Here is a 26,469-nt window from a genome sequence, read left to right as displayed (position 1 = left end):
ATGCATTTAAAAGCCACATGGTTTGTTCTGACTCCAGCCATGTGCCTTTGGTTTTGGTTTAGTTAGTAGCATCCACCCCCACCAGTGCCTCAAACCCATCACATTATACACAGTAAAAAAAAGAAAAAAAAGAAAAGAAAAAAAAAGAAACCCTGTGCCAAGTACTTTAAAAAAAAAAAAACCTATGCCTTGCACAGGCCCCTCACACACACACACACACACACCAGCAGCTTTATAAAACACACCAAACCAAGTTTGCAGCCATACACTTTTCAAAAACCCCACATGCATTTAAAAGCCTGTTGCAAAAAAAATAAAAAAATAAAGTTACCTTTCACTATGGGATAAAGTGTTGCAGGCACATGGTTGTTCTGTTCCCCCTCATGTGTGCTTGAGCCTTCACGTTCAAGAACAAGCAAAAATGTTAGTTAGTATTACCACCAAATCCCTATGCAGCCTGTGTAATACTTTTCTTTTAATTCAACAGTATTAAGCACAACTATAGTTAAAATGGTGTTTTTTTTTTTTTTTTTTACCTTGGCCTGGTGGTGAAATGCAGTTTAAAGTTACTGGTTCCATGCTAACAGATCACACTGCAATAAACATAGGCACCATTATTTACTAAGACAGCATGGGCAAAGAGTGGCCTTATATAATATATAGTTTCAGAGTTAAAGACAGCAAGTCTTACCTCTTTTTGCAGTCCAGCAGCTATCCAAGAAAGTTTTCTGTTGAAAAAGAACAAACTGCTGCATACCTGAGGTTTTTATACCCTCTTAGCCCATTGTTTCAAACAAAACTTCAACATAGTTGCTAACAGGTTAATTTAATCACCCCTCCATAGCATTCCCTTTTGTGATCTGGGATAGTGAAACCATTTTGTCTGGGTGTGTGTGGTTAAAACCCCATTCAGTTCAACAGACTAAGGCTAGCTCAGTGGTTTAAGCATTGGCTTGCTAAACCCAGGGTTGTGAGTTCAACCCTTGAGAGGGCCACTTAGGGCTCTGGGGCAAAATCAATATTTGGCCCTGCTAGTAAAGGCAGTTCTATGAGATAAGTATATCTCCATATTAACTCTATTGTACTCAGACACATGTCTGAACTAGCCTTGGTTCTTTTATTGTAAGCACATTCTTAGGATTTTTTCCCCTTCCCCACCACAACATACATTTCAGCTTTTTGCTATACACACACACACACACACACACACACAAAACACAAGAGCTAATTCTCACAAACAATTTATTTATTTTTATTTAAAAAACATACAGCTTCTTGAAAACAAAACCAAGATGCTTCATTAAAACTTTTTAGCTCACTTAAAGGCCAAAGGCCTTCTAACAAAACACAATAGTCACAAACCCCCTCCCCCCCTTTTAAAAAATTTACAGCTACCAAGTTTTATATCGCATGTTTGTCCCCTCACCATTCTCTAACTTAATCCTTTTAGATTTCTTACAAATAGTTTTTTTCTTAAGCAGGGTTCTGTAACTCTTTGTGCGGACTAGACGGTCAATATAATGCTCTAAGCAGGCATCTTCCGTTTTGGTCATTTCCCTTAGAACACGGTCAGGGTCTGCACTGAATTGCACAGCATTTATCAAGGTCCCCCCTTGCGCTAAATGTTCTTGGGTTAGGCACAGACATTGCATACCATAGCCTATGGCAACAACAGTGTTTAATAAGCTTTCCAAACACAGCTCAGCACACAGGCCCCGGAGCTTGCAGTTTATATCCACTGAAGTCCAAGTCACACAATCATGGTGCCTTTGGCCTGGCGCATCTATGACACAGCCCTCACAATCTTCAAAAAGCTTTTTTCCCTAAGGCAGTGTTTAAGGATAGCATAAACAGCAACGCGTACAATAGTCCGCATGACTTTTTTACGCTCACGATGTGGCACTGGCTCAGTTAGTTCTATGCCAAGCCGCCTCCTAAACTCCTCATAGCCATCATCCTCAGAGTCCTCTTCAACAACTCGTATTGGCGTTGAGCAAAAACATGGTGGGCCCAGTTCATCTTCGCTGCTTGATGCATTGCTGTCCGGGTCCTCTAGAAAGGCATCGTCGAGCTGTTGAGAAATTTTCAGAAAAGAAAACGTGTAAGCACCCCTCACTGCTTGTTTTTTAATTTACGCAACCCCCGGTTCCTAACCCATTACCCACCCCTCCTCGACCGCCGCTTCTTAAGCATTCATTTACCTGAGCGCCGTCTTTTCCATTCGCCTTGTCCTGTTTCCTCTCAGCAGCCTTTCCACGCTTTCTATGCAAAGCCTCTTAAACTCCTCATAGCCATCATCCTCAGAGTTACCAACCCCTCCTCGACCATCGCTTCTTAAGCATTCATTTACCTGAGCGCCGTCTTTTCCGTTCGCCTTGTCTGCCGGTGACTCCCCCGAGCCGCAATCGCCTTCCACCTCTGAGGGGGTGGACAAAGAGAGACCGCCATGCTCATCGGGGTGTCTCACGAGGGTTTCGGGGTCGGGTTCCGGCGTATCCAGCAACGGCTGGGCCAAAGGGCTCCCCTCGGAACTGTCGCTGATGTAGCGCTTTCTCCGCGGACGGTCAAAGACCCTCGGGGCTAAAACAAAGTCCGAAGTTCTCACGGGGGTGGTGAAGGAGTCCATGTTTCCTCTCAGCAGCCTTTCCGCGCTTTCGAAAACACGTGTCCTTGGTAAGAGATGGCCACCTCCTCTGTCTGGCGCTGGGATTTATGGGGTAATGGTGCTGCACTCTGATAGGCGGAGGGCCTTGGGAGGCGTTCTTAGTAGGGTCACACGACTCCCTTCCGGAGGGGTCACCCCAACCCAGAAGTCACCCTGGTTGGTCAAAATCTCCTCTCGGGGACGTCCTGTCGGGACGAAACCCCTCCTGATTGGTAGAGGGTGGTGGGGGGAGTTCTTAGAGGGGTCACACGACCCACTTCCGGATGGGTCGGCCCCGCCCCGGAAGGCCCCCTGATGGGTCAAAATCTCCTCTCGGGGCGGTCCTTTCGGCACAAAACCCCTCCTGATTGGTAGAGGGTGGTGGGGGGAGTTCTTAGAGGGGTCACACGACCCACTTGCGGACGGGTCACCCCCGCCCCGGAAGTCCCCCTGATGGGTCAAAATCTCCTCTCAGGGCGGTCGTATCGGGACGAAACCCCTCCTGATTGGTAGAGGGTGGTGGGGGGAGTTCTTAGAGGGGTCACATGACACACCTTGCTTCCGGTAGGGCCCTTATACTACTATCACTAATTCAAAATAGTAGTGTGCAAGTTGACTGGATAATGGTAATAGCATAATCTCTTGTTAAAGCATTGTAAACCTTACTACCTGATTTTTATATTAAACACTTACTATACATAATACAAAAAATCCGACAGAAACAAAACCTAGGAAAGTTTGTTTTCTGTTTCTTATTTAAAGTTTTCCAGTAATCTCCTCTTGCTTCAGAATGCCTCGTGTCTCACCCATACTGTTTGCAATAGGATTCAACCTGTGGCTTGGCTGCTGACTCTTTACTGCTTCCTGAAGAGCTGGGACCTCAATATTCATCTCAGATACTATATGCAGAAGCACAACTCTGTATATATGGGGGGAATTATTGACCTTGTGCATATGTAATGGTGTTTGGTGTTTGTAAGACAAGGTATAATAATCACACTTCCCAAATTGCAGTGAACTGTGGAAAAGTTCCTGTTTGGTGTGAGAGATGTTACTTATACCTAGATGCACTACCCTTCCCCACACCCCGCCCTACGCATGCTGGCTTGGGAATATCACTGCTGCAGTGTCAGCTTTTAAGAGAGCTTCACATGCACCACTTCTAGTATTACGGTAAGTTAAAACAAGCTACAGTACATTGGGACATTAATACTCTACTACAGTGTTTGCATTCGCATATTAAAAGCAATAACACTTAACAGACCAGTATATCCAGGACATTACTAGCACACTTTTCCCCCACCGATACCTAGTAGTTGCACTGTTATCTCCCATAGCTACTTACATTGCAGCTTTTTTTGTTAAAACTAAATTGGGAAGAAAGACGACTGATTCAGAACTTGTTTAATGGTTACGTTATTGCCAAAGGGGGTAGTGGGGTGTAGGCTTGGAGGGAGGAAGGTTTCTATGATGTAGGCAATATCAGGTGTTTTATCCAAAACCAGAATATGAATGGTGCTGGTCTTCTTGGTCTTCTTATTGATAAAGGGATTGGCCTCAAATACCTGGTGGTAGGACTCTTCCATGGTGTAGTTTTCATCTTGGGTGGCCTGGTCCTAATTATATTAAAACATGTACTTTAGTCTCTGTAATTATCTGTTATAACTCTGTAGCTTTTTATGAAGGCAGGAGTAAAATAAAAGTAGCTGCAATAGTTCCACAGTTAACTAAAACTGAAAATTTACATAATTTAAATCAGACTCCTAATCTTAATTTTTGCTTAATAAATAAGTCCATAAGAAAACTCTATTGGGAAACTGCTACAGTTTACTAGGAAAGTGCACTTCTCCTATATAGGTCATAAGGATCCTGTCTGTCTGAATACTGGCTGCTCTTTCTTTCTTTGATATGCAGAGTGACTGATGCTTTTCAGACATCAGTTGTGGGTACAGAAGGGTTTCATTGCATCTTCTCTCTTGGCCCCAGCTACTGTTCTCCCTCCTTGTTGCATTGATAGTGGGTGGGTGTGTCTCGCCTTTTTTTTAATCATATATGCTAGGGACAGTCTTGTCCTCTTCTCCTCTCCTGATGTCAGTGTAGATGCAGGCAGTGCAAAATGTACTACAGTCATATAGTATCTCAAATGCACAGCTGCATTTCAATGATCTGAGGTTTGAAGAACAATGTGGAACTAGCTATTCTTCTTCGAGTGATTGCTCCTGTGTATTCCACAGTAGGTGTGCATGCTCGCCACGTGCACCGGTGCCAGAAGTTTTTCCCTTAGCAGTACCCGTAGTGGGGGAGCACCGCTGCGACCCCTGGAGTGGCGCCTCTATAGCGCGCTATAAAGGGAGCTGCGCACTCCCCCCACCCTCAGTTCCTTCTTGCCGCCAGTGAAGGTAGTCGGAACTTTGTGCTCCAGCCTTGCTGTAGCCCTTCCAGTAGCCTTAGTAGTACTCAACTTCCCCTTAGTTGGATAAGTTCTTTAGTTTGTTGCCTGGTGCGGGGCATGCCCCGTGCCCCAGGCTTCAAGTCGTGTGACTCCTGTCGCAGTTCTATGCCAAGAAGCGACCCGCACACTCAGTGTCTTCGCTGCTTGGGCGAGACTCACGTAACCGATCGCTGTAAGATCTGTCGGTCGTTCAAGCCTGGAACGAAATATGAGAGAGATATCCAGCTCTGGGCCGTGCTGATGGAATCTGCATTGGCCACGGCACCGGCACGCCGATCGGACTCGGCACCGGGTGCCTCATCCTCGGTGCGGAGCGAGGCGCCCTCCACCAGTCGGCACCGCTCACCTGCTACGAAGCAAGGGAAGACTTAGTGGCGCCGACAAAAGGACAGGGCTGAGGCCGGACTCGCGCTGGGCAGCCCATGATCCCCCCTCCCGCCTGGGACCCAGACCTCTGACTCGTGCCGAGTGGAGTAGTCCGGTCCCGTCCACGCATGCCTCTCCCGCGGTGAGAATGCCATCGACGCCGGAGGCTGCACAGGCCGCGCATGACATCCTTTCCTTCCTGGTGCTGGGTGCGCCACCCGAGACAGGCCCCCGGTCCTGAGGGAAGTGGCCATCGGGAGCATACCAGCCCTCCCCAGCAAGAGACAGCCCGTGCTCCAAGAACCGTGCACCCCGTTCGCCAAGGTCCTCACATAGCTCGCGTCAGTCCTCCACTCCGATCAGACTGGCTGATTCGCCTGCACGGGAACCTCGAAGGTCCTCCACTCCCCATCGGGAGCGCAGGCACCGAGACAAGCGGCGTTGACGCTCCTCTTTGGATAGGAGCTACAGGAGCAGATTCCGATGCCATCGTTATGGATGCTCGGGCTCGAGTGCCCGCTCCGCTAGACACCATAGACGGAGCTCTCCTCGGGCGTTACCGGCACCGAAGCGTCGAAGCTACGATCGCCGGGATGACTATGAGAGCAGCACTTCGGTCGAGTACCGCTCCTCACCGTCATCGAGGTCCAGATCTCAAGGTCGGCACCGGCACGACCGTAGACGCTCCAGTCGCTCCTACGGCACCGTGCGGTCAACGGAGACCTTGGCCTCGGCACCCAGCCACCTGTCCCCGAGCCGCTCCAGGCCCCAAGAGCAGCCTGCACTGCTCGGCACCCAAGCCAGTCAGTGGCAAGGGGCGCCGTGGCAGGGCCAATGGTGTCAATGGGCACCGTGGCCGCAATTGCCTGCCCAGGCGAGACCCCGCTCGGTAGCCAGGGCGTCCCAGACCCATTCGGTGTCCCCCCCTCGACAGAGTCAGAAGTCGACGGGCACCGAACCGGCGGCACTGGGCCCAGACTCGGTCTTGGGAGTCGAACCAGCGGCACCTCCCGATGCCCTGGTAGCCGGACAGGCCCCCTCGCCGGCACCGGAGGAGACCATAGCGGCACCTCTGTCCGTTGTACAAGAGATCTTTAAAGCTCACCAGGAGCTCCTCAAAAGGGTAGCCTCGAGTCTCCAACTCTAGGCTGAGGAGATGGAGGAGTCATCGGACACCCTTTTCAATGTTCTGTCCTCCTTGGCACCGGGCCGTGTGGCCTTACCCCTTCACCAAGGTGTGGCCAACATATCGACTGCCCTGTGGAAGACCCCAGCTTCCTTGGTGCCCATCTCCAAGAAAGCAGAAAAAAAGTACTTTGTTCCGGCTAAGGGACATGAGTACCTGTACTCCCACCCAGCACCTAACTCCCTGGTGGTGGAGTCAGTCAACCATTGGGAACGCCATGGCCAGCCTGCACCCACCCCCAAGGACAAAGACACCAAGAGACTTGATTCTTTTGGCAGGAAAGTTTATTCTTCTGCGAGCTTTCAACTTTGGGTGGTGCTAAAATTTGCCATATTATGATGGTCTCTTCATATAGTGGTAGAAAGACATACAATATTTGTGGTGTGTTAGGGCACTGGCTCTCAACCAGGAGTGCACGTACCACTGGGTGTATGCAGAGGTCTTCCAGGGGGTACATTAAATCATCTAGATATTTGCCTAGTTTTAAAACAGGCTACAGAAAGCAGTAGCAAAGTCAGTACAAACTAAAATTTCATACAGATAGTGACTTGCTTATAATTATTTATATGCTATACACTGAAAAATAAGTACAATATTTATATTCCAATTGATTTACTTTAGAATTATATGGTAAAATGAGAAAGTAAGCAATTTTTCAATAATAGTGTGCTATGACACTTTTGTATTTTTATGTCTGATTTTGTAAGCAAGTAGTCTTTAAGTGAGGCAAAACTTGGGGGTATGCAAGACAAATCAGACTCCTGAAAGGGATACAGTAGTCTGGAAAGGTTGAGTGCCACTGTGCTGGGTGATAGAGTTTATTTCTTTACTGAGTGTGGCATGTCTGGTTGTGGCAAGGCATAGTTCAGTTAAATCATATTGCACGTATATTTTGATGCGTAGTTGAGGGACACTTGCTTTATTTCTGACACAATCTATAAAAAGTATAATGATTAAAGTTAAAAATGAACTTTAGTTTCTTCTTCGGGTATGTGTCTGTATGAATCCCACTGTAGGTGCATATGTGCCTTGTGAGTGAGGTCAGGCTTTTTTTGAACAGCATTGTCTGGGGGTGCACATGCACCCTGTATCTCCTTAGGCTCCCGCGTGAGGGCATAACGGGTAAAGTGGGTGAAATTTATTTCTCCCCTTGCAGTTCCCTCTTATCAAGCATGATAGTGAGACAAAACCTGGCGAATGTCTGACCCACTGCTTTCTCTGATCTTCAAAGGCCTATTCTCAACTAGTTTGCTGGGGGAAAAAATCTCTTTTCACCCTCCTTATCCCTTTAATTTCTTTAATTTGGACGTTCAAAAAAAAATACAACCTCTGGGCGGTCCTGGAATGTCTCACTATAAAACACTGGAAAGCTGTAAAAAAGTTGGAGGCTACTATATACTGGCATTGATCTATGTCAGGGGTCGGCAACGTTTACTTTACATACAACAATAGTTTAGTTATATATTATAGACTTATAGAAAGAGACCTTCTAAAAACGTTAAAATTTATTGCTGGCATGCGAAACCTTAAATTAGACTGAATAAATGAAGACTCGGCACACCACTTCTGAAAGGTTGCCGACCCCTGCTGTATCTGATCCACAGTATCTGTCACACTTCTGGGTCTCATGGAAATGAGTACACTTTGTGTATAAAAGAGTGCACTAAAGTATTTCTCTCTTTAAAAAAAAAAAGTCTTTAACATTCTATCCTAAATTTTTGCACAAAACCAGTGATGTCCATGAGAGGTCTGCACATAGATCAGGGGTCGGCAACGTTCGGCACGCGGCTCGCCAGGGTAAGCACCCTGGCGGGCCGGGCCAGTTTTATTTACCTGCTGATGCGGCACGTTCGGCCGATTGCGGCCCCCACTGGCCGCGGTTCGCCGTCCCGGGCCAATGGGGGCGGCGAGAAGCCGCGGCCAGCACATCGCTCGCCCGCGCCGCTTCTCACTTGTCTTTGTTGAATTTCACTGTTGTCTGTAGCCCAGTTCACCAATTTATCATGATCCCTTTGAAGTTTTGTTCTATCCTCCAAACTGTTGACAACCCCCCCAGCTTTGTGTCATCTGCAAATGTGATCAGTATGCTCTCTATTCTTACATCCAGGTCATTAATGAAGATGTTAAATACAGGGGAGTCGCATCATACACAGATTCAACTTACATGGGTTTAACTATATGTGCTCAGCAAAAAAATAAAAAAAAAATAAAAAAGAGAAAAACAACAATTTTAATACTGTACCTGTAGTGCGGGCGATTCTGCCCGCCTTTACACTCAATGGTAATTTTGACTATACGCGATTTTTGCCTTACGCACTGACTTTAGAACCTAACCCCCGCGTAAGATGCGACTCCACTGTAACACCGGACCCATAACAGATCCCTGTGAAGTCCAGGTCTATTTTATCCACCAACCCAGTTACCCTATCAAAGAAGGATATCAAGCTGGTTTGTCATGCTATGTTCTTAGTAAATCCATGCTGGCTGCTATCAATTACCCCTTCATCCTCCAGGTATTTGCAAATTGAATGTTTTGTACATTGCTCTAGTAGCTTCCCTGGTATTGAGGTCAGGCTGACTAGTCTATAGTTCCCCAGCTCCTCCTTTTTCCCCTTCGTAAAGATGGGCACTATGTTAACCCTTCTCCAATCTTCTGGAACCTCTCCTGTCATCTGAGTTTGAAATATTGCCAGAGGCTCTGAGATTCCATCAGCTAATTCTGGAGTGAACAACCAGAAAGGAGGTAGGGAGCTGGTTTGGGGGATTAAGAGCTCTGTTATCAACATTTGAGTTGATGGCTAGCCATCCATGAGGAGTCATCAGAGGGAGGCTGAGATTTCAGTTTGGACAGAAGGAGACAGGTCTGGAGCAGAGCAGTACATCTGTGATTCATCAGCATACGGACAGTAGCTGAATTTGTGTTTGGGGGTGAGATTTCCCAGAGATAAAGTGCAGAGGAGGTGACCAAGGATTGAGCTCTGTAGAACCCCCACAGAAAACCGGAGTGGGGGTGAGGACGATCTTCCTAAGGACACGCTGAAGAAGTTGTTACAGAGGTAGGAGGAGAGCCAGGAAGAAGACAAGATGTCAAGACGACGACCATAGTCAGTGGTATTAAAGGCGGCTGACGGGTCAAGAAGAATAAGGATGGAGTACTGGTTCTGAGCTTTGCTTAGGGAGAGGTCATTAGAGACTATGGCAAAAGCATTCTCAGTGGAGGGCCCCAAATATCTGCCTCCCTGAAATGTTCCCTTCCCACTGCCACCAGACCCTTCCTGCTCCTTGGAGCAACCACTCCCCATCCCCTTCCCACTATCCTCAGTCTTTCCACTTCCAAGTATCCCAGATCTCCTACCCAATCCTCCCCCTCCAATAGCACTACTATTGGGATCTCCACACCCTTTTCTCCATTCCCAGTCTCCCACTCCCCCAACCCACCACACTACCTGTTCCCAGGAGCTTCTGTCTCTGATTCCTCACCTCCTCTTCCTTCCATGGTACCCATCCCTCCCTGATTCCCTCTAGTCTTCCACATACCTATCCCTTTCCTCCCACTACACTCAGCCTTCCCTAGAGGACATGTTGTGGCCACTGCCTCTGCGCTACACTCATTCATCTGAGTTGGAGCCATACCACTGTTAACTTTCAGACTATGTGCACTGTGCACTTTGCTTGTATTCTGAAGGAGTTCCTCTTACAAATTTCCTCCTGATTCCAAAATTTTAGGGCTGAGAGCAATATTTTAGTGTTTTAAAATCCACTTGCAGACTCTGGCCTCTTCTGAGCTGCAAAGTTTTGTCAGCAGAGCTCTGTTTGTTAGGGATGCGAAAAACCACATCCTTAATTGACATAATTATGCCGGCAAAACCTCTCACAGAGACATAGGATCCCGGGCCCTTTAAATCACCCCCGGAGCTACCAGCTGCAGAGGCGGCTGGGAGCCCTGGGGTTTGGGCAGGGGTGAAAGTAATTTACATTTCTTACCCATATGGTCCAATCGCAAGCAACCCACCTCTCCTACGTACTTCATGGATCCCTCCCATTGCATGACATAGATATAGAAAATAAAGCTGCTACTGCTACTAAAAATACTGTCTGTAATAAAACTTTCATATTGGAATAAGCCTGAAAAAGTGAAAACTCACTGTCACATTTTTCTCCGTGTCTTCCCTCCTCCTCCAGCCAGGCTGCCAATGCTAGGCTCCCTGTTTTCTTCCTGCCTGGCACTCAGCAGTGGCTGCAGGGGCTTCCCTCTAGCTTGCAGCAGGGAGACTGGCTGAGGGAGGGAGAAGCCTGCCCCCAGCATAAAAACAGTTTAAACTCAGCTGTTCCCTGCACGGTTCAGCTCCCGGGGTTAGGAGCCGTTTCTGGCATCCTTGTTAATTTCACTCCCAGTTGTTGGGGGGGGGGGGGGGGGGAGTAAGGTGTGTGTGACCATGGCAGGGGCAGTTCTTTTCTGCCCCCGGGATGAGGGGATCTCCTATACACAAAAAATACAATCAAAATCAGGAACCATTTCCAAGTTCAAATCTATCCCATTGCCTCCCCAGCAGAGGATCATGGTTGTGATGTCCAAACTGCTTGCAGATCCTCTTTGAAATGTTACTGTTTAAAAATAAACACAAAAAACATGGAGAACATGGTGGAAAGATGTGTCATGATGATCAGGGTTTATTTTGAGCAAATCAATTTTGCTAAAGCAACTAAAGATTCACAGGGAAAGCAAATAGCCCCCATAGACAAAACTACAAAGGGATTGGAGGGGAAAACTGGATATTCAGGGAAATCATTGTGCCTCCTTTGAAAGAAATAGTAGTTTCCATTCCACCCTCTTTATATATTGATTTGAACACCTGAAATGTCCTTAGGACATCGGGTGCAATCTCAGATCTCTTTTCGTTTTGTCCTGCCTGCAGAGTGCAGAGGCTGAAATTGACAAAACTTTCTCTAATAGCGGACTTGCTATTCATTTCATGTGTGGGACCTTCTTATATTCAGTGGAATCCCATGCCATATGTGAAATTGTGGCTTGGAAAGGGCCGACGTGCAGCATATTCATCTCGAGGCATGGCACGACAACAGGGAGAGCAGCAGGAGCAGCTCTATGGCCCAATGTGGGAGTTGCTATAAGGATGCTTTGCTCCATCCAGTCCTTCCCATGGATGCCCCTTTCTTGCCCACGCTGGGCTGGCCCACTCACACCTTCCACGTGCCAGGACTGAGCCGGGGGCTGGGGCGGCTTTGCTGTGGGTAGTGGTTCCCATTGGAGCTGCAGCCCCCACCTGCCACCCCCTATTGCAGGCAGCAGCAGCAGGCATCTCAGCCATTCTCCCTGCTCACTGCAAGCTAGACCCTAGAGGAGAGCCCCTGCTGAGTGGGGGGTGGGGAGGAATGCAGAGCCTTACTGTCTGCAGCGTGGCTGGAGGAGGAGGGAGGAGACGAGAAACCAATGTGACAGTGAGTTTTCCCCTTCCACCTGCTTTTATTAGCTCTGGATTTAAGCTGTGCAGCCAAATGCTTGTATTTGTTGTGTATATTAGTATTGGCGAGATCCCCTCATCCCGGGGGCAGAAAAGAACTGCCCCTGCCATGGTCACACACACCCTCCCCCCAGCAACTGTGAGTGAAATTAACAAGGATGCCAGAAACCGCTCCTAACCCCGGGGGCTGAACCACGCAGGGGAACAGCTGAGATTAAACTGTTCTTATGCAGGGGGCAGGCTTCTCCCTTCCTCAGCCAGTCTCCTTTTCTTACCGGTCCTCCGTACCGGCCCGCACCGGCTTACTTTCACCTCTGGAGATGGGAATACCAGCATTTATCGACATGCCCTCCAGCTCTGTGCACTGGGTCAGCTGTAACTGGATGGTGGAGAGAGTAGTTGGAGCAGCTTGGCAGAGCTGTTACTGTGGTATGCAGAGAGGTGCATGTGAACCCTGAGGGACCTAGTCTTCCCCATTTCAATGCACTCAATGGGCTGTTGCTGAGACAGGGCAGATAAGAGGTGGCATTGTGGGAGTGGCATGAACCTTATCTCTTCATTTCCCCTTCTTAGAATGGAGGGGACAGGAATCCTGACCCACATTCTCATCGTTCTCCTGCATGACGTCTCTGCAGAGGGCTCTTTGACGGGGGTCCAGCAGAGCCCACTCTTCCTTGGTGAAGTACACAGCCACCTCCTCAAAAGTCACCGGCCCCTGAAAGAGCAAGAGCTATTCATGGGGAAAAGGAGCCAATCAAACGGATGCTCTGAGAGAGAGACAGTCAGCAGAGTCCCACCCCTACCCTGCTCAGAGCAACCAGGAGGCAAAACAGGAAGCGAGATAGAGATCCCCTCATCCCTCCCAGCAAACAGAGGGGGAAGGGTCTTCTCATTCATCACACACCTACAAGCCAGAGGCTGATATGGGAAATGGGGTCCCCAGCAGGCTCCAGGGTTGGCTCCCCAGTAAGAATCCCAACAGATTTCCCATTGCCAGCAGCTGGAAGGATGGGGAGGGGCTTATCTACTCTAGGCCACACTGGTGGGTAACCTCCCACCCCCCTTCTTTGAATCTCATAGCAGCCTCTGGCGAGTACGTTTATGTTCTTGCACTAGGAATCTGATACATTTTCCCAGTGCTGTCCAGTGTTCCCCCACCAGCCCTGTTCTACAAATAGGATAATTTCCTCCCCAAACCCCATGAGTCTGTTCCCGGAATCCAGGACTTGGTTTAAAGAATTCCCAGCAAGTTTGTCACACACCTTGTCCCCCTCCCTTTCTCCATCCTGGGTATTTCCTGCCCCCCTCCCACCTCCAGACTAAACTCCCCCAAAGATCCCAGGCCCTCAGTATTTCCTGCCCCTCTCCTTCCAGCAGGAACTCACTAGCAACCCCACAATAATCCCTACCTGGACTGGCTCCACTACAGCCATTTCCCTTCCCTGTCCTGTTGGAGGCTGGGACAATCTGGAGCCAAAGGTGGGTGTTACTTTGCCACTTGTCAGGGTGAGAAGGGTGACAGGGAAGATTTCAGAAGGACCTTTAGTTCCTGTCACATCATGATCTTCCCCAGCCCTTTCCCTGCACAAGATGTTTCTGAGTCTCATGCTGGGAAAATATTCCATCACTTTATCACAGCCCAGACCCAACTCCTCCCACCAGCACTAAACCCACTGCACTAGTTTTAAAACCCTGAGAGCAACTCCCCCAATGGTGGGGACCAGGGGGAGGCAGGGACAGGACAAAGTCTGCCCAGTGTAGGTGCAGTAAATGAAATGAAGCTGGGAGGCATTGTCAATAGAGACACATAGTGGACCATTAAGTGGGGCTCACATCCATTTTATGTATTATGTTCCTCACCCTCATGCTTCCGGGTTTCAGCCACCACTGCCAGGGGTCAGGAAGGGATTTTTTCCCCCAATGTATTTTGAGAGGGTTTTTAAATCTCCTTCCTCTGAAGTTTCAGGAACGCCCAGAGAAGAAGACAGGATATTGGGCAGGGTGGATATCTCTCTATCTCTCTCTCTTTGTGCTCCCATGCTCAGAGTCTAACTGATCACTATAAGTAGGATGGGGAAGGAATGTCCCCCCTGGGTCAGGTTGTAGGTGACCTGGGGGGTTTTCATCTTCCTCTGCAGCGTGGGGTGCGGGGCACTCACTAGGATTACCCAGAAATATCTCACTTAACCATTTCCCTGCCACTGCAGGGGTCTGGGGCACTGGTGCACCTCGGTCCCTCCTATTCTCTGCCTGGGCATGTAAGAGTCTAGTCTCCTGTGGGCTGCGAGATTTTGGTCTCACTCCAGCTGTTGGGTTTAGTGGGCAGGTGCTGGGTGGTGTTGGCAGCCAATGCTATGCAGGAGGTCAGACCAGATGATCCAGTGGTCCCTTCTGGCCTTAGACTTTATGACTCTATGACTGGATGTGGGCAGGTTTGGGAGCTTGTGACCTTCCCACCCCCCACTTATTTCTCCTTCATTTTCTGTCTTCTCTTTCCCCCTCTCCCCTCCCTCTGCCTGGGAGACTTAGTAACCAACTATCCCTGGGTTCCTTTGCTCTCCTGCGATCGCTGACAGCACTGAATGCCTGTTTGGATCCAAACTTTCTGCCTCGTCCCCATCTCTACTAACCACCGCAGGGGTTTCAGTCTCGCTGGCTTTGATACAGGCAATGAAAGGGTTACTGTGCACAGCTGCAAACTGCCTAATTTCACAGCTGAAATAAGTAAGCAAGTATCTCTTGTTGGAAGTCAAATCTTTCCTGACCCCCGAACATTTACTATAAAAGTAAGAATACAACATGTATCTGTGCTGAGTCTATATATAACTTGTATATTTCTAGAGGCTGACAGAGAACACTTGACCACAATGAACAGGGGAGTGCAGGAGTGGGGGAGTGAGATTTTCTTTGCTTTAGATCATAATGAAACACTCAACATCTCACAGTCTCCTGACTGTCTTTCTTGAGCCCCCGGGGGTCGCAAACCACCAGCTGTGAAACACCAGCCTAGATCATTCTTTTATATCATCATGGATTACGAATGGGAAGCGAGTGCTACATTGTATCCGGACAAAGCATGAATGAGCCAAGTGCAATGGCATGTATGGACCAACCCTGGGAACTGCTAATTCCAATAACACCCACATTTTGAACTCTCTGCCTTTCTTCACTGTAAAAAGAAGACAAAAGTTCACAAGATCTTACAATACCCTATAGAAACAAGTTGATGAAAAGTAGGTTACATTATTTTCAGCAATGAATGCCATGCACAGGTGCAAGAAGACCAAATACAGAAAATTAAATAAGTCCAAACAATAGGAGGTTAATGATGTTGTTCAGGGACAGTACTAAGATCTATGCTTGGTGAACAAAAAAACGTGGGAACAAAGTTACCTATGGCAAATTTGGCCTTAGGGACATCGATATAATTAGTAAACAAAATAATAAAAATAAATTGTGTCATCCACATTTACTTCTTTTTGGACTTTTTTTCAAAAGGGGGGAGAGGGAAGAATAAAAATCATCTATCAACTTCGCAAGACTGTATCTCATCACAATGTTCCTCAACCCAAGTCAGAAGAAGCAAACTAAACTGAGAGGCTTTGTTCTGATTATGTTTTAACTTGTATTTCCTCTTTTTCCCCGATGATCCATGTTCCTTAATTTGCACTTTTTAAATGTTGAGCATAGTTATATCCTGTTCCTTTCTCAGAAAGGCTGTAAGGGTTTGTCAGTTAAAATATGTTCCAAAGAGACCCACTGCTCCAGTGATTAGTGACTTTCTTAAAGTCTCTAAGTGCTTGTAAGTTAAATTATTTTCTAAAAGGACCCCTCAAAAGAGCAGGATTAGTAATGAAACTTACCCTGTTTCCCACAAGTCACTGCCTTTGTGCCTTTACTCTCCGGTGCAACGCCTTTCAATAATTCTAGCTTTGCTGAAGATGTTCCCCAGAAGTTAATTATCCCAGGGATGAACAGGAATGTATTGGGGGGGGGAATTAAGATTCTATCTTCAATGTATAAAATAATTTCAAGAAATATACATTATTTTAAGGAATAAATTTAAGCATAAAAGAAGCTTAGAGCAAACATTTATTAGAAAAAACCTATTCATACTTGAAGTACAAGTTATGCTAAAAAGAGATTGAATTGCTGTTTTAACAAAATTATCTGCTAATAGATGTTTTATTAAATTAAAGTGTAAAAATCAGCTACAACCCATCACAAGAGTGAAAAGTGCACTAAAATAATATGTTACAAATGTAAATACAGTACCAATTTTAAAAAGGCACAACAAATACAAAAAGTCTATATTTTTTTAAAGCACAATAGAGGTAAAAAACTTGAACTATACTAACAACTTTCAAATACATGTTTAAAAAAAGCTCAACCTTTGTATCTTTTAAAAAAAGTATCAAGCAGACATTCAAAAACAGGAAAAGTTGTCAAAATCTCATCGGTTTAAAAAAAAATAAAAGCTTTAAAATCAGACGATGAAAACTTAATTACTAAACACTATTAATATTACTGCAATTAAAAATGCCAAAATAAAATTACTAACATTAATTTAGTCCGTAAAAAATGCAATAAATAAAAAAAGTTAAAGCAAAAAAAATAGACTACAAAAAAAACCTGCAAAAAACTTTTAATGCTTAAGTGACATTGATGAGCTAAAACACTTAAGAGACAAGTCAGTTCAAAATACAGTGGTGCAAGAACAAAGTAACATCGCTTCACATTGTTCCACAGCTTCCAAGTGCTGGAGGCTGCAATCCCCTGTTGCTAACAGGGTCATTGGTCTGAAATCTCCCTGTGACCCCTCAGAGACAGACACATACCTTTGTCACTCCCCAGCTCCAGTCGCAGCATCACTAGGGGAAGGAGAGGATGGGAGAGGTGAGAATTCAGGCCCTCGCATTCAGGGGAGGTTCCCATTGGTTATTAATGTAACTGCTGTTAACTATGAGATGGTGACAGAGATCAGAGGCCGATAACGCAGCCGCTGCAGACAGAGCCAGCCCCACAGGGCTGCTTCATGGGGAAAGGCGACTTGCTGAGCTGGGCTGTGAGATGGAGCTGAGGATCAGTGACATCACTAGTTCCCGACTCCTCCCCAGGGCCAGGGTCGCTCTCACCAGAGGAGATGCCACCCCCAGACTCCAATTCACCTTTGAATCCCAGCAGCACCTCCTGCAGCATGGCACTTTTCAAAGAGAAATCCCTGAGTCTCTTCTCCAGCTTTACAAACCCCAGCTCCGGCTTCTGAAACATCCCGTCCTCCCTGATGGGGAAAAGAGGGGTGAGAAATAGGCCTGATCCCCAATTTGTGAGGCCAGCAACCCCGAAACTCCAGGAAACCTGGATCTGAGCTTTGTAGCCTGAGATGGTCATTATCATGGTGAGTCACCTCAACCCTGTGCTCCCCAGCGAGACGGGAAGTGGGGAGACACTAGAGCAAGGAATGGAGACATTGTTCTGTAGCTTTCTCAGGGACGCTCTGGTTCTGTGGGGTGCTGAGCCACCTCCCACGTGGGATTACTGCAGCAACAAGGGGCACCAGTACTGGGATTGTGTGGAAAGGAAGGAGACACAGACCAAAGAGTGGGCAGGACCTACATGCTGACAGTGGCCACAGACAGAGTCCAGGTCTTCAGCAGGGGATGAACGTGGGCCCTTTAATGCCATGTTCAGCTGAAGCGGTAACTCTGGGGCATCCAGCTCATTTGGCAGAGAGGGCCATATTTCCCTGTCCTTTACGGCCAGTGGCCCAGGGCATCAGTTTAGGACTCTGTGCCCTGCTCCATTCACAGCAGAACACCCACTGCTCTCCATGGGACACCCACGTACAAAGAACAAGGGGAGAATCTGCCCCTCATATAGGAAATAAAATTTTACTTCTTATTATTTTGCCAAGTCTTTGTCAGTCACACTCAGTGTCACTCAGGAGGAAAACAGCCCCCTCCTGGACACCCCTGTAGGGCCCCTGCTTGTTCTTCCCTGTGTTTCCCTTCCTTTCCCACTCTTCTTTCTCCATTTCTCTCTTGCTTCCTTGTCATTGTGTCTCTCCTCTGTTCTTCCCTCCCTACAGCAACCTCCTATTCCCACCCCACAAAGGCTTCACTCCCTCCCCATTCCACCTGCTCAAGTGATCAGCCAGGGAACTTGAATGTTGACATCGAAGTGTCGTCATTTCAGTTGACACTCCGATGACATTAACAGGGGACAGGAGAGTTCACACTCTCTGAGCTACGGCTTCAGGATGCTGGCAGCCCCAGCAAGGCAACACTGTCTCCGTTTACACTGGGAAGGTGCTGAGGGCCAGCAACTCACTTTAAAAAATGTGAAAGCTGAGATTCTGCACCCTCTGAATACATGACATGGCCACATCAATCCGGGAGACAGGCCAGGTCTGTCCCATCGGCCCTGGGTCTAGCAGCCCTGCTGTGACCTCATTAGCGATCAGACAGTACAGGGGAGTTGCATCTTATGCGGGGATTAGGTTCTAAAGTCAGCAAGTAAGGCAAAAATTGCGTATAGTCAAATGCTTGAGTGGAATGGGAAGCGGAATCGCCTGCACTACAGGTACAGTATTTAAATTATTTTTCTTTTTTTGTTGTTTTGCCGAGCACGTATAGTTAAAATCGCGTAAGTTAAATGCACCTATGATGCGACTCCACTGTAAACGGCTCTTCTCCTACCTGACTCACCCACTAGGGGAGACAGAATCACAGGCTCCAAGGGCAGGGGGCAGCTTCCTATTCAGTGCAGTTATCAAACCTAACGGCCTATGAGGGGGAGTGAAATGGAGCCCAGGAATTACCTGCCCCCAGTGCTCCCAGCACCCTAAAGAGGGAGAGAAAGAGGAGGCAGTCAGTGGGAGTGTCCCTGGGTGGGGCGGCCTCCTGCTCTGCAGGGGAGTCACCATTGGAGCCTCGGGCAGTAGGGGAATTTCAGGTTTACATTCCCAGAGCAGCTGCCGCCCCCTACCAGGGACTTTCCCCTACGCAGCCCCAGTAATCCCTGCAGGCAGGTCGCCACTGCGGAAATCTTCTCCCCAGGCACTTTACAGGCAGAAGATATTTCTCTGCATTGAGAACCAAATTCCCCCCAGTGCTGAGAGACCCAGAAGTCCCCTGGACCCACTAAACCCATTAAACCTGCAGTGGGAGGGGCCTTAGGCCTGGCTCGGGACCTCAGCATGGTGGGGGAGGGGATTTCACCCTCCAAGTGCAAGTGCAGACAGACATTTCCAGGAGACAAGGTCTTGGGGCTGCAGCATCCAGGACCCATCCCTGGCGCCGCTGCCAGACTCACTGTGTGACCTTGGGCAGGGCTCTGCCCCTCCCTCTGCCTCACTTTCCCCATTTGTCCCATAGAGATAATGCCCCTGACCCACTTTGTAAAGTGCTTTGAGCTCTAGGGCTCAGACGCTCCTATATAAATGCTGCATACGATCATTGCAATGACAGCCTGACCTGCAGCGGTTGGCTCAGCGGCTGCTGCCCCTTCGTCTCCTCCCCTCTCCCTGAGCAGGGAAATCTCCCGGGACAGGCTGCAGACGCCCTCATCCCTTCTCTGGACAATGTCTCTCTCGAGCTCTTCCAGCCGGGACAGCAGCCGCTGCTCCTGCTCCTCCAGAAACCCTCGCAGCTCCTGCCACTCCCAGACGATCTTCTGCCTCTCGGCTGCCGTCTGTTTCTGCAACAGGGAGAGGGCGGGTCGGTAACAGGGGAACATAGAACATAAGAACGGACATACTGGGTCAGACCAAAGGTCCATCTAGCCCAGTGTCCTGTCTTCTGACAGTGGCCATTGACAGGTGCCCCAGAGGGAATGAACAGAACAGGGAATCATCAAGTAATTCATTCCCTGTTTCCCATTCCCAGCTTCTTGCAAACAGAGGATAGGGACACCATCCCTGCCCATCCTGGCTAATGGTTATTGATGGACCTATCCCCCATGAACTTCTCTAGTTCTTTTTTGAACCCAGTAAGTGTCTTGGCCTTCACAACATCCTTTGTCAAAGAGTTTCACAGGTTGACTGTGCGTTGTGTGAAGAAATATTTCCTTTTGTTTGTTTTAAACCTGCTGCCTATTCATTTCATTGGGTGACCCCTAGTTCTTGTGTTATGAGAAGGAGTAAATAACACTTCCTTATTTACTTTCACCTCACAAGTCATGATTTTATAGACCTCTCTCATATCCCCCCTTAGTCGTGTCTTTTCCAAACTGAACAGTCTCAGGCTTTGTCTACACTGGAACGTCTCTCCTGCTAACAAACAGCAGCTATGCTGCGTGCCTGTTAGCAGCACGGCTGTAACGGCACAGCCATGTTGCTAAAAGCTGCATAATGTAGCCATAGCCTCAGTCTTATTAATCTCACCTCATACGGAAGCTGTTCCGTACCTTTCATCATTTTGTTGCTCTAATCTGAACCTTTTCCAATTCCAATATAAGTTTTTTGAGATGGGGTGTCCAGATCCGCATACAGTATTCAAGATGTGAATGTACCATGGATTTATATAGAGGCAATATGATATTTTCTCTCTTATTATCTATCCCTTTCTTAATGATTCCCAACATTCTGTTTGCTCTTTAGACAACTGTTGCACATTGAGTGGATGTTTCCAGAGAACTATCCACAATGACTCCAAGATCTCTTTCTTGAGTGGTAACTGCTAATTTAGACCCCATCATTTTATGTGTATTTGATATTATCTTTTCCAATGTGCATTACTTTGCATTTATCAACATTGACATTCATCTGCTCGGTAACTGGAGAAAATCATAAATGCGCCTCAGGGCGATGGCAGAGTTATTTACCAGAACACAAGATCTCTTGTGGTGAGTGATGGGAAGTTCATTTATCCTGAGAAGGGAGGAGGGCTCAGGGCCGGGGTGAGCTGTACATCACCACCAGGAGGGACACTTCTCCCCAAAACCTCATCAACTTGCACTGAGCCAAATCCTCCATCTCTGCAGCCCACATTTCATCTCCTTCCTCCCCGTCCCCCCTAGGAGCTAGACAGTGATGCCCAGTGGATTCAGGGGGGCTGGGGTCTTCGGCGGCGGGGGCCCTTCCGCTCCGAGTCTTCAGGGCACTTTGGCGGTGGGTCCCAGAGCAAGTGAAGGACCCGCCGCCGAATTGCCACTGAAGACCCGGAGCGGAAGGAGCCCTCGCTGCCGAATTGCCGCCGAAGACCCGGAGTGGAAGAAGCTCTGGGTCTTTGGCAGAGGGTCCTTCACTCGCTCCGGGTGTGTTCAGCGGCACTGAAGGACCTGCCGCCGAAGACCCACCGAAAACTCTCGTGGGGGGCCCTGTGGGGCCCGGGGCAAATTGCCCCACTTGCCCCCCCTCCGGGCAGCTCTGAAGCTAGAAAGGATCCCTGGTCACTGTGACATCCAAACAGCCTGTGGGCAGGTCTCTGGGCTAACACAGACTGACCCTTCCCTGCCCAGCAGCCTCCTGCATCCTAAGGGCATCATGTTACCCACGTGTCTGACCCTGCCTCTCCCTGGGCTCCAGTGCAGATGGTTCCCTGGCTGAGGCTGGCAGGGTGGGCCCTGCATTCACCATGTCATTCTTATGCCAGGCAAACCTAAGTGGCGGGGAGCTCTGGGCACCTACCAGCAGCTCCTCACTTTGCTGCTCCTCCCCCGCTTTGGCTGCTTCTCTCTCTTTTCCCAGAGGGGCCAGATGCTTTTCTGGTACCTCCTGGAAGAAGCAGGGGAGGGAGGGTTAGAAACTGCTGTAAACGGGCCTCCCAGCTGCCAGATTTCAGGGCCCATCCTGCCCTGCAGACTCCTGTGCAGAGTCGCTGGGACTCAGACTGAGCGGAGAGGGTGAAACAGGGAGCAGCTTTTCCAGAGAAAACGCAGGGCCCCAAGTTGCAGTGACAGAGGTGCAGCCCAACCCCCAGCTCCCCACATCCCCAGGCCTCAGCCACATCCCAAGCAGCCAACTTCAGACAGTCCCCCACTTTCCCCAGCTCCAGCCCCCAAAGCTCCCGCAGGGCCAGATCTGAACATGGAGCCCCACAGATATCCCCCAATCCCCAGCCCTGACCACCCAGCACATCCCAAACTCCCAGCTCCCAGCAGCCCCACAGTCCCCAGCACCAGCCGCTCCTCCCACCCCACAGCCCGGCTCTGACACCCCAGATCCACTCCCCCAACCCCTCGCTCCCGGGCCCAGCCTTGGCTCCGAGCTCTGCAGCCGAGCCGCGCTCCGGGCCCCTCCTGCAGCTCCCGGCCCAGCCGCTCCCGGGCTCCATCGCACCGGCCCCGCAGCAGGGGCTGCTCCGCCCCGCCCGGGACATTCGCCCCCCGCAGCCCCTCACCGGCCGCGGGGAGCTCAGGGACCCACCCGGGCAGGAGGCGAACCAGGCAGCCGGGCCCGCCCCCTCCCGGCAGGAGCGTGTCCGCCCCACGCGTGTCTCTGTCGCCCACCCGGGCCCTGCCCACTCCGCGCTGCCCCCGGACCCACCGCGCTGCCCCGCGGGCTGCAGGGCTGGAGCAGCCTCCGCGCTGCGCTCCCGGCCCCGGCCATGGCTCGGCTGCCAACACAAAGGGGCGGGCTGCCGGGCTGGGGGGGGGCAGGAAGGGGCGACTCCTCCCCGGGCCTGGCCCTGCCCTGCCGGGCCCCTCGCAGGGGGTTTGTGACACTCGGGGAATCCTCCTCCGCCTGGAGGGGGGGCAGGAGACTGGCTGGATCTTACCAGGAGAAAAGCAAGGGGAGAAGGGGCTGGTTTTGCTGAATCATTAGACTAAGGAGACCCCGGCTGAGACTGCAGCGACCACATTTCAGTTCAGCGTTGGAGATGTGACACATGTTCAATCACCTTCCGCTAAAGCGTCTAAATCCCATGGGCACAACTCTCCAGTGCACAGCCTGTGAGCTGTACTGTGAATACATCCTGCAGGAAGCTTCTTTCTCCCCCCCCTACCCCAGCAGAATGGCGCAGGGGAAGCGTGCTGGGCCCATCACCCAGAGATCAAAGGATCAAAACTATTCTATGCTAGCTTGTGTTTTATTACAACCCTGGAAATAGTTCAGACTTCCTTCATTTGTTCCACATAGAAAAAAAGAACAAATTCTCTTGCTATTTACCCTTCCACAGTGATTAAAGGAAGTAAGAAAGCCCCAGCAGAGCCTTATCCCACAGAGTCCACTCCTGTAAGGCGAGAGATGTGCTATGACTCCAATCACATAGTTTCTTCTGCAGCAGGGTCTTTTTTTTCCTGGAGGAGCAGTACAGTTCCTGAGCAGAGGCAGCCTTATTAATACTCTGCAACTAAAACAAGCCGTCTGAAAGATTCAAATCTTACTCCTTTGGAAATTCTGCACTACTGCACAAGCACAGAATTCATGTCCCCCACAGAGTTATTTGTTTCCCTGCAGAAAGAATGACTTTCTTATGGGGAAACAAAGGGAAGCCACAAGAGTGGTCATGCACCCCTCCCCAACAGCGCAGACATGTCATTTTGGACCCCTGGAGTAGGCAGCAGAAAGGTGTAGCCTCACCACTGAGTTCATGTTCTGGGGGAGGGGGCTGCAGGGTGATCTCCCATCTCCGTGCATCCAGTAGCCTGTGCTCCCCACTACCATGCTGGAGTCTCCATATTCATGTATTGACAAATAAAATTTGCAGAATTTTAAAATATTGTGCACAGGATTTTTATTTTACTTTATTTTATTTTTTGGTGCAGAAACCCCTCAGGAGTAAAACCTACTCAGCTGCCCTATGAATAGATCCTGCAAGTATCACACCATGCAGCAGAAGCGTGCTGGTTCCATAACCCAGAGGTTGATAGATCAAAACCATTCTCTGCTCAATTGTGTTTTATTACTTACAGCCCTGGAAATAATTCCGCCTGCCTTTATTTGTTCTGCATAGAAAAGAGGAGCAAATTCTTTCACTGTTTGTGCTTCCACAGCGATTAAAGGAAGGAATAACCCACCAGCAGAGCCCTACCCCACAGGGTTTCCCCCCCAGCAGTGGCCAGAGTGGCAGTGGGTCCCTAGGGCTTCCCCCTCCCCAGTGGCACAGTTGTCTCTTTGGGGCTTTCCCCCTCCCCACCTAGCAGGTGGTGCTGTGGGCCCCCTGGGCTTCCACCCCCCCCCCCAAAATTCAATCAGGGGTATATATGATATAGGTCAGAGGCCATGATTTTTTGTTTCTTGCCCATGAGCTGTCCATGACTTTTACTAAAAATACCTGTAATTATATCATAGCCTTAACTATGACCCCAGTCACAAGGTTTCTTCTGCAGCAGGGTCTTTTTCCTGGAAGAGCAGTGTGGTATTTCCTGGATTTGACAAAGTGGGGGATTTTCTTGTTTTTTTCCAATGGTTTTCATGCAGGGGGTTGGGACTCAGTTTCGCTGAATATTACTGGTTTAATTAGGTGAGGGGAGAGGGAGTTTGTCATTACAGAGGACCAACAAGAGAACTTGAGACCCCAGCCAATGGCCTGGACAATGGAGACCCCAGCGATTGGTGACCTGGTGACCCGGAGGACCAGCTCAGGAGTTGCAACTGGTTCTAGCCCGTGGGAGGACAATGGGCTGCAAAGAGAGGACCCCGGTGACCTAACCAGCTGGTTCCAGGCAGAGGGGGCCAGAGGACAGAAGAGGGGAGAGGAGACCTAGGCGACTCTGTTTACCTGGAGAGAAGACAATGGACAGAGGTGGGGCTTAGGGCCAGTGATGTCAGATGCCCAGCTGGGAAGCAGGGGGGCTCTGGGCTGGAGAGGCAGAGCAGGCAGAGCCCACCTGGATGCAAGGGAGACTTGGATGTGCTGTGCTGAAGGAGGACAGGCCTGAGAGCCTGGAGAGTTTCCTATGCTGTGTTCAAACGCTCAATAAACCCTTCTGTTTTATGCTGGCTGAGTGTCACTCCAGTCTAGAGAACAGGGTTGCATTATTCCCTTTGGGAGTGGAGGTCCTGGGGGTCCAGAGTGAGTAGACTCCCTGAGGGGGCCCACGGCGAGAGACAGGCATGCTAAGGCTCAGAGAGGTGCGGCTCCAGGAGGTGGAGGGGCTTAACCCCCACGAGAGAGTGCACCCCCGAGAAGGGATGTCTCACTCAAGGGTGTTCCGCCCACGGACCACACAAGGCCAAGAGTGGGCAAGCCGTGACAACGTGGTAGCAGAGGAGAGTCCATGACAACGTGGTAGCAGAGGAGAATTGGTGGATGCACCCTGTAGACGGTTGGCTGCGAGTGCAGGTGCTTTGCAGTGAGTGGATGCCAGTGATAAAACTAGGGCATTGAAAAGAACCAGCATGGAAATGGCCTAGAACCAGCTCCGTAAGAAGGACCTGGCACATCAGTGCAGAGAGAGAGGGCTGAGCGTGGGGAGGCTCACTAAGGAGCAGCTGATTGCTCAGGTTGTAGAGACTGATGAGTCTGAGGAACAGACTCCAGACCCCAGGGGGGCTCCTGGGGTGCCTGGGGAGCTGGGGAGTAGCCATGGGGGCAGACTGTGTAGCAACCGGGAGTGTATCAGACCCGACTCCCCAGTCAGCACAGGGGGACCCAAGTCAGGTTTCTCCCTGGAGGAACTGCAGAGGCTGGAGCTGAAGCTGAAAGTGAAGGTGCTGGAGCTGGAGGAGTGGAGGCTGGTGGACTGTGCAGAACAGCAGAAGCATGAGTTGGAGTTGGAGGAGCAGCGGGCCAAGAGGGCCTGCCGGGGGGTAAGTGGGGAAGGGCCCCAAGACGCCAGTGCTGTGAGGAATCTCGACACCAAACTGCTGCCCCAGTTTAAGGAGGGGGGGATATTGATGTCTACCTCACAGCCTTTGAGAAGGCGTGTGACCTGAACCAGATTGACCCCGCAGACAGGTTTCACTGTCTGACCCCCCTGCTGGGTCCCAAGGCCATAGAGGCATTCAGCCAAATGGATGGTATTGAGACGGGGGACTATGACCTGTTCAAACAGGCTTTGCTGCTGAAGATTGAACTGACCCCCGAGGGGTACAGTAAATGATTCCGGGGTGTATGCAAGACCTCAGGTGTCACTTACAAGGAGGTCGCCAACCTGTTGGGGGAATATCTCTGTAAGTGGGGGAAGGGCAGAGGGTCCACTACCACAGAGGACGTGTATAACCTGGTGGGGTTGGAGCAGCTGTATGACATCTGCCCTGTAGACCTGAAGATGGTGGTTAATGGACCAGAAGCCCAAAGATCTGCACAGTGCAGGTGAACTGGTGGATGAGTTTGTGGACAGCAGATCAGGGGCAGGAGGGAGACCCATATCGGGGACTCAGAAGGGGAGTCACTCAGAGACCTGTCAAAGGTGGGACTCCAGGAAGCCCAGCTCAGGGGTGCCCGGGAATGCC

General features: G+C 49.6%; 2 protein-coding genes across 2 annotated transcripts in view; both read right to left on the bottom strand.

Moving 5' to 3' along the window:
* The window catches only part of LOC135889546 (zinc finger protein 3-like), a gene marked incomplete at its 5' end in the record, with an annotated part of 41,868 nt that extends 25,780 nt beyond the window's left edge, over nucleotides 1-16,088 (bottom strand). The window contains 2 exons of the mRNA XM_065417409.1: nucleotides 13,538-13,625; nucleotides 15,988-16,088. Coding sequence (XP_065273481.1) covers nucleotides 13,538-13,625; nucleotides 15,988-16,088 — 189 coding nt within the window. The remainder of the gene's footprint in view (nucleotides 1-13,537; nucleotides 13,626-15,987) is intronic.
* Nucleotides 16,089-19,544: 3,456 nt separating this feature from the next.
* On the bottom strand, nucleotides 19,545-22,686 carry LOC135889545 (E3 ubiquitin-protein ligase TRIM7-like). Its single transcript, XM_065417408.1, has 3 exons — nucleotides 22,615-22,686; nucleotides 21,757-21,843; nucleotides 19,545-19,826 (listed from the first exon to the last, which is right to left on the bottom strand). Exons 1-3 carry the CDS (start codon nucleotides 22,675-22,677, stop codon nucleotides 19,545-19,547), a joined length of 432 nt encoding a protein of 143 aa, XP_065273480.1. The 5' UTR covers nucleotides 22,678-22,686.
* Nucleotides 22,687-26,469: the final 3,783 nt, after the last annotated feature.

The sequence above is a fragment of the Emys orbicularis genome, chromosome 15 (assembly GCF_028017835.1).
Source record: "Emys orbicularis isolate rEmyOrb1 chromosome 15, rEmyOrb1.hap1, whole genome shotgun sequence".
Lineage (NCBI taxonomy): Eukaryota > Metazoa > Chordata > Testudines > Emydidae > Emys > Emys orbicularis.
Note: the sequence above shows the minus strand (reverse complement) of the source record. Positions and strands in the feature narration are given on the sequence as shown.

What these genes read in the sequence shown, in the direction of transcription:
- LOC135889545 (XM_065417408.1), bottom strand. Translation starts at nt 22,677, where the DNA reads ATGGCCGGGGCCGGGAGCGCAGCGCGGAGGCTGCTCCAGCCCTGCAGC. An exon ending in GCAGCCCGCGGGGCAGCGCG is followed by an intron (nt 21,844 to 22,614) that starts GTGGGTCCGGGG and finishes TGCTTCTTCCAG; the next exon opens with GAGGTACCAGAAAAGCATCT. An exon ending in AGCAAAGTGAGGAGCTGCTG is followed by an intron (nt 19,827 to 21,756) that starts GTAGGTGCCCAG and finishes TCCCTGTTGCAG; the next exon opens with AAACAGACGGCAGCCGAGAG.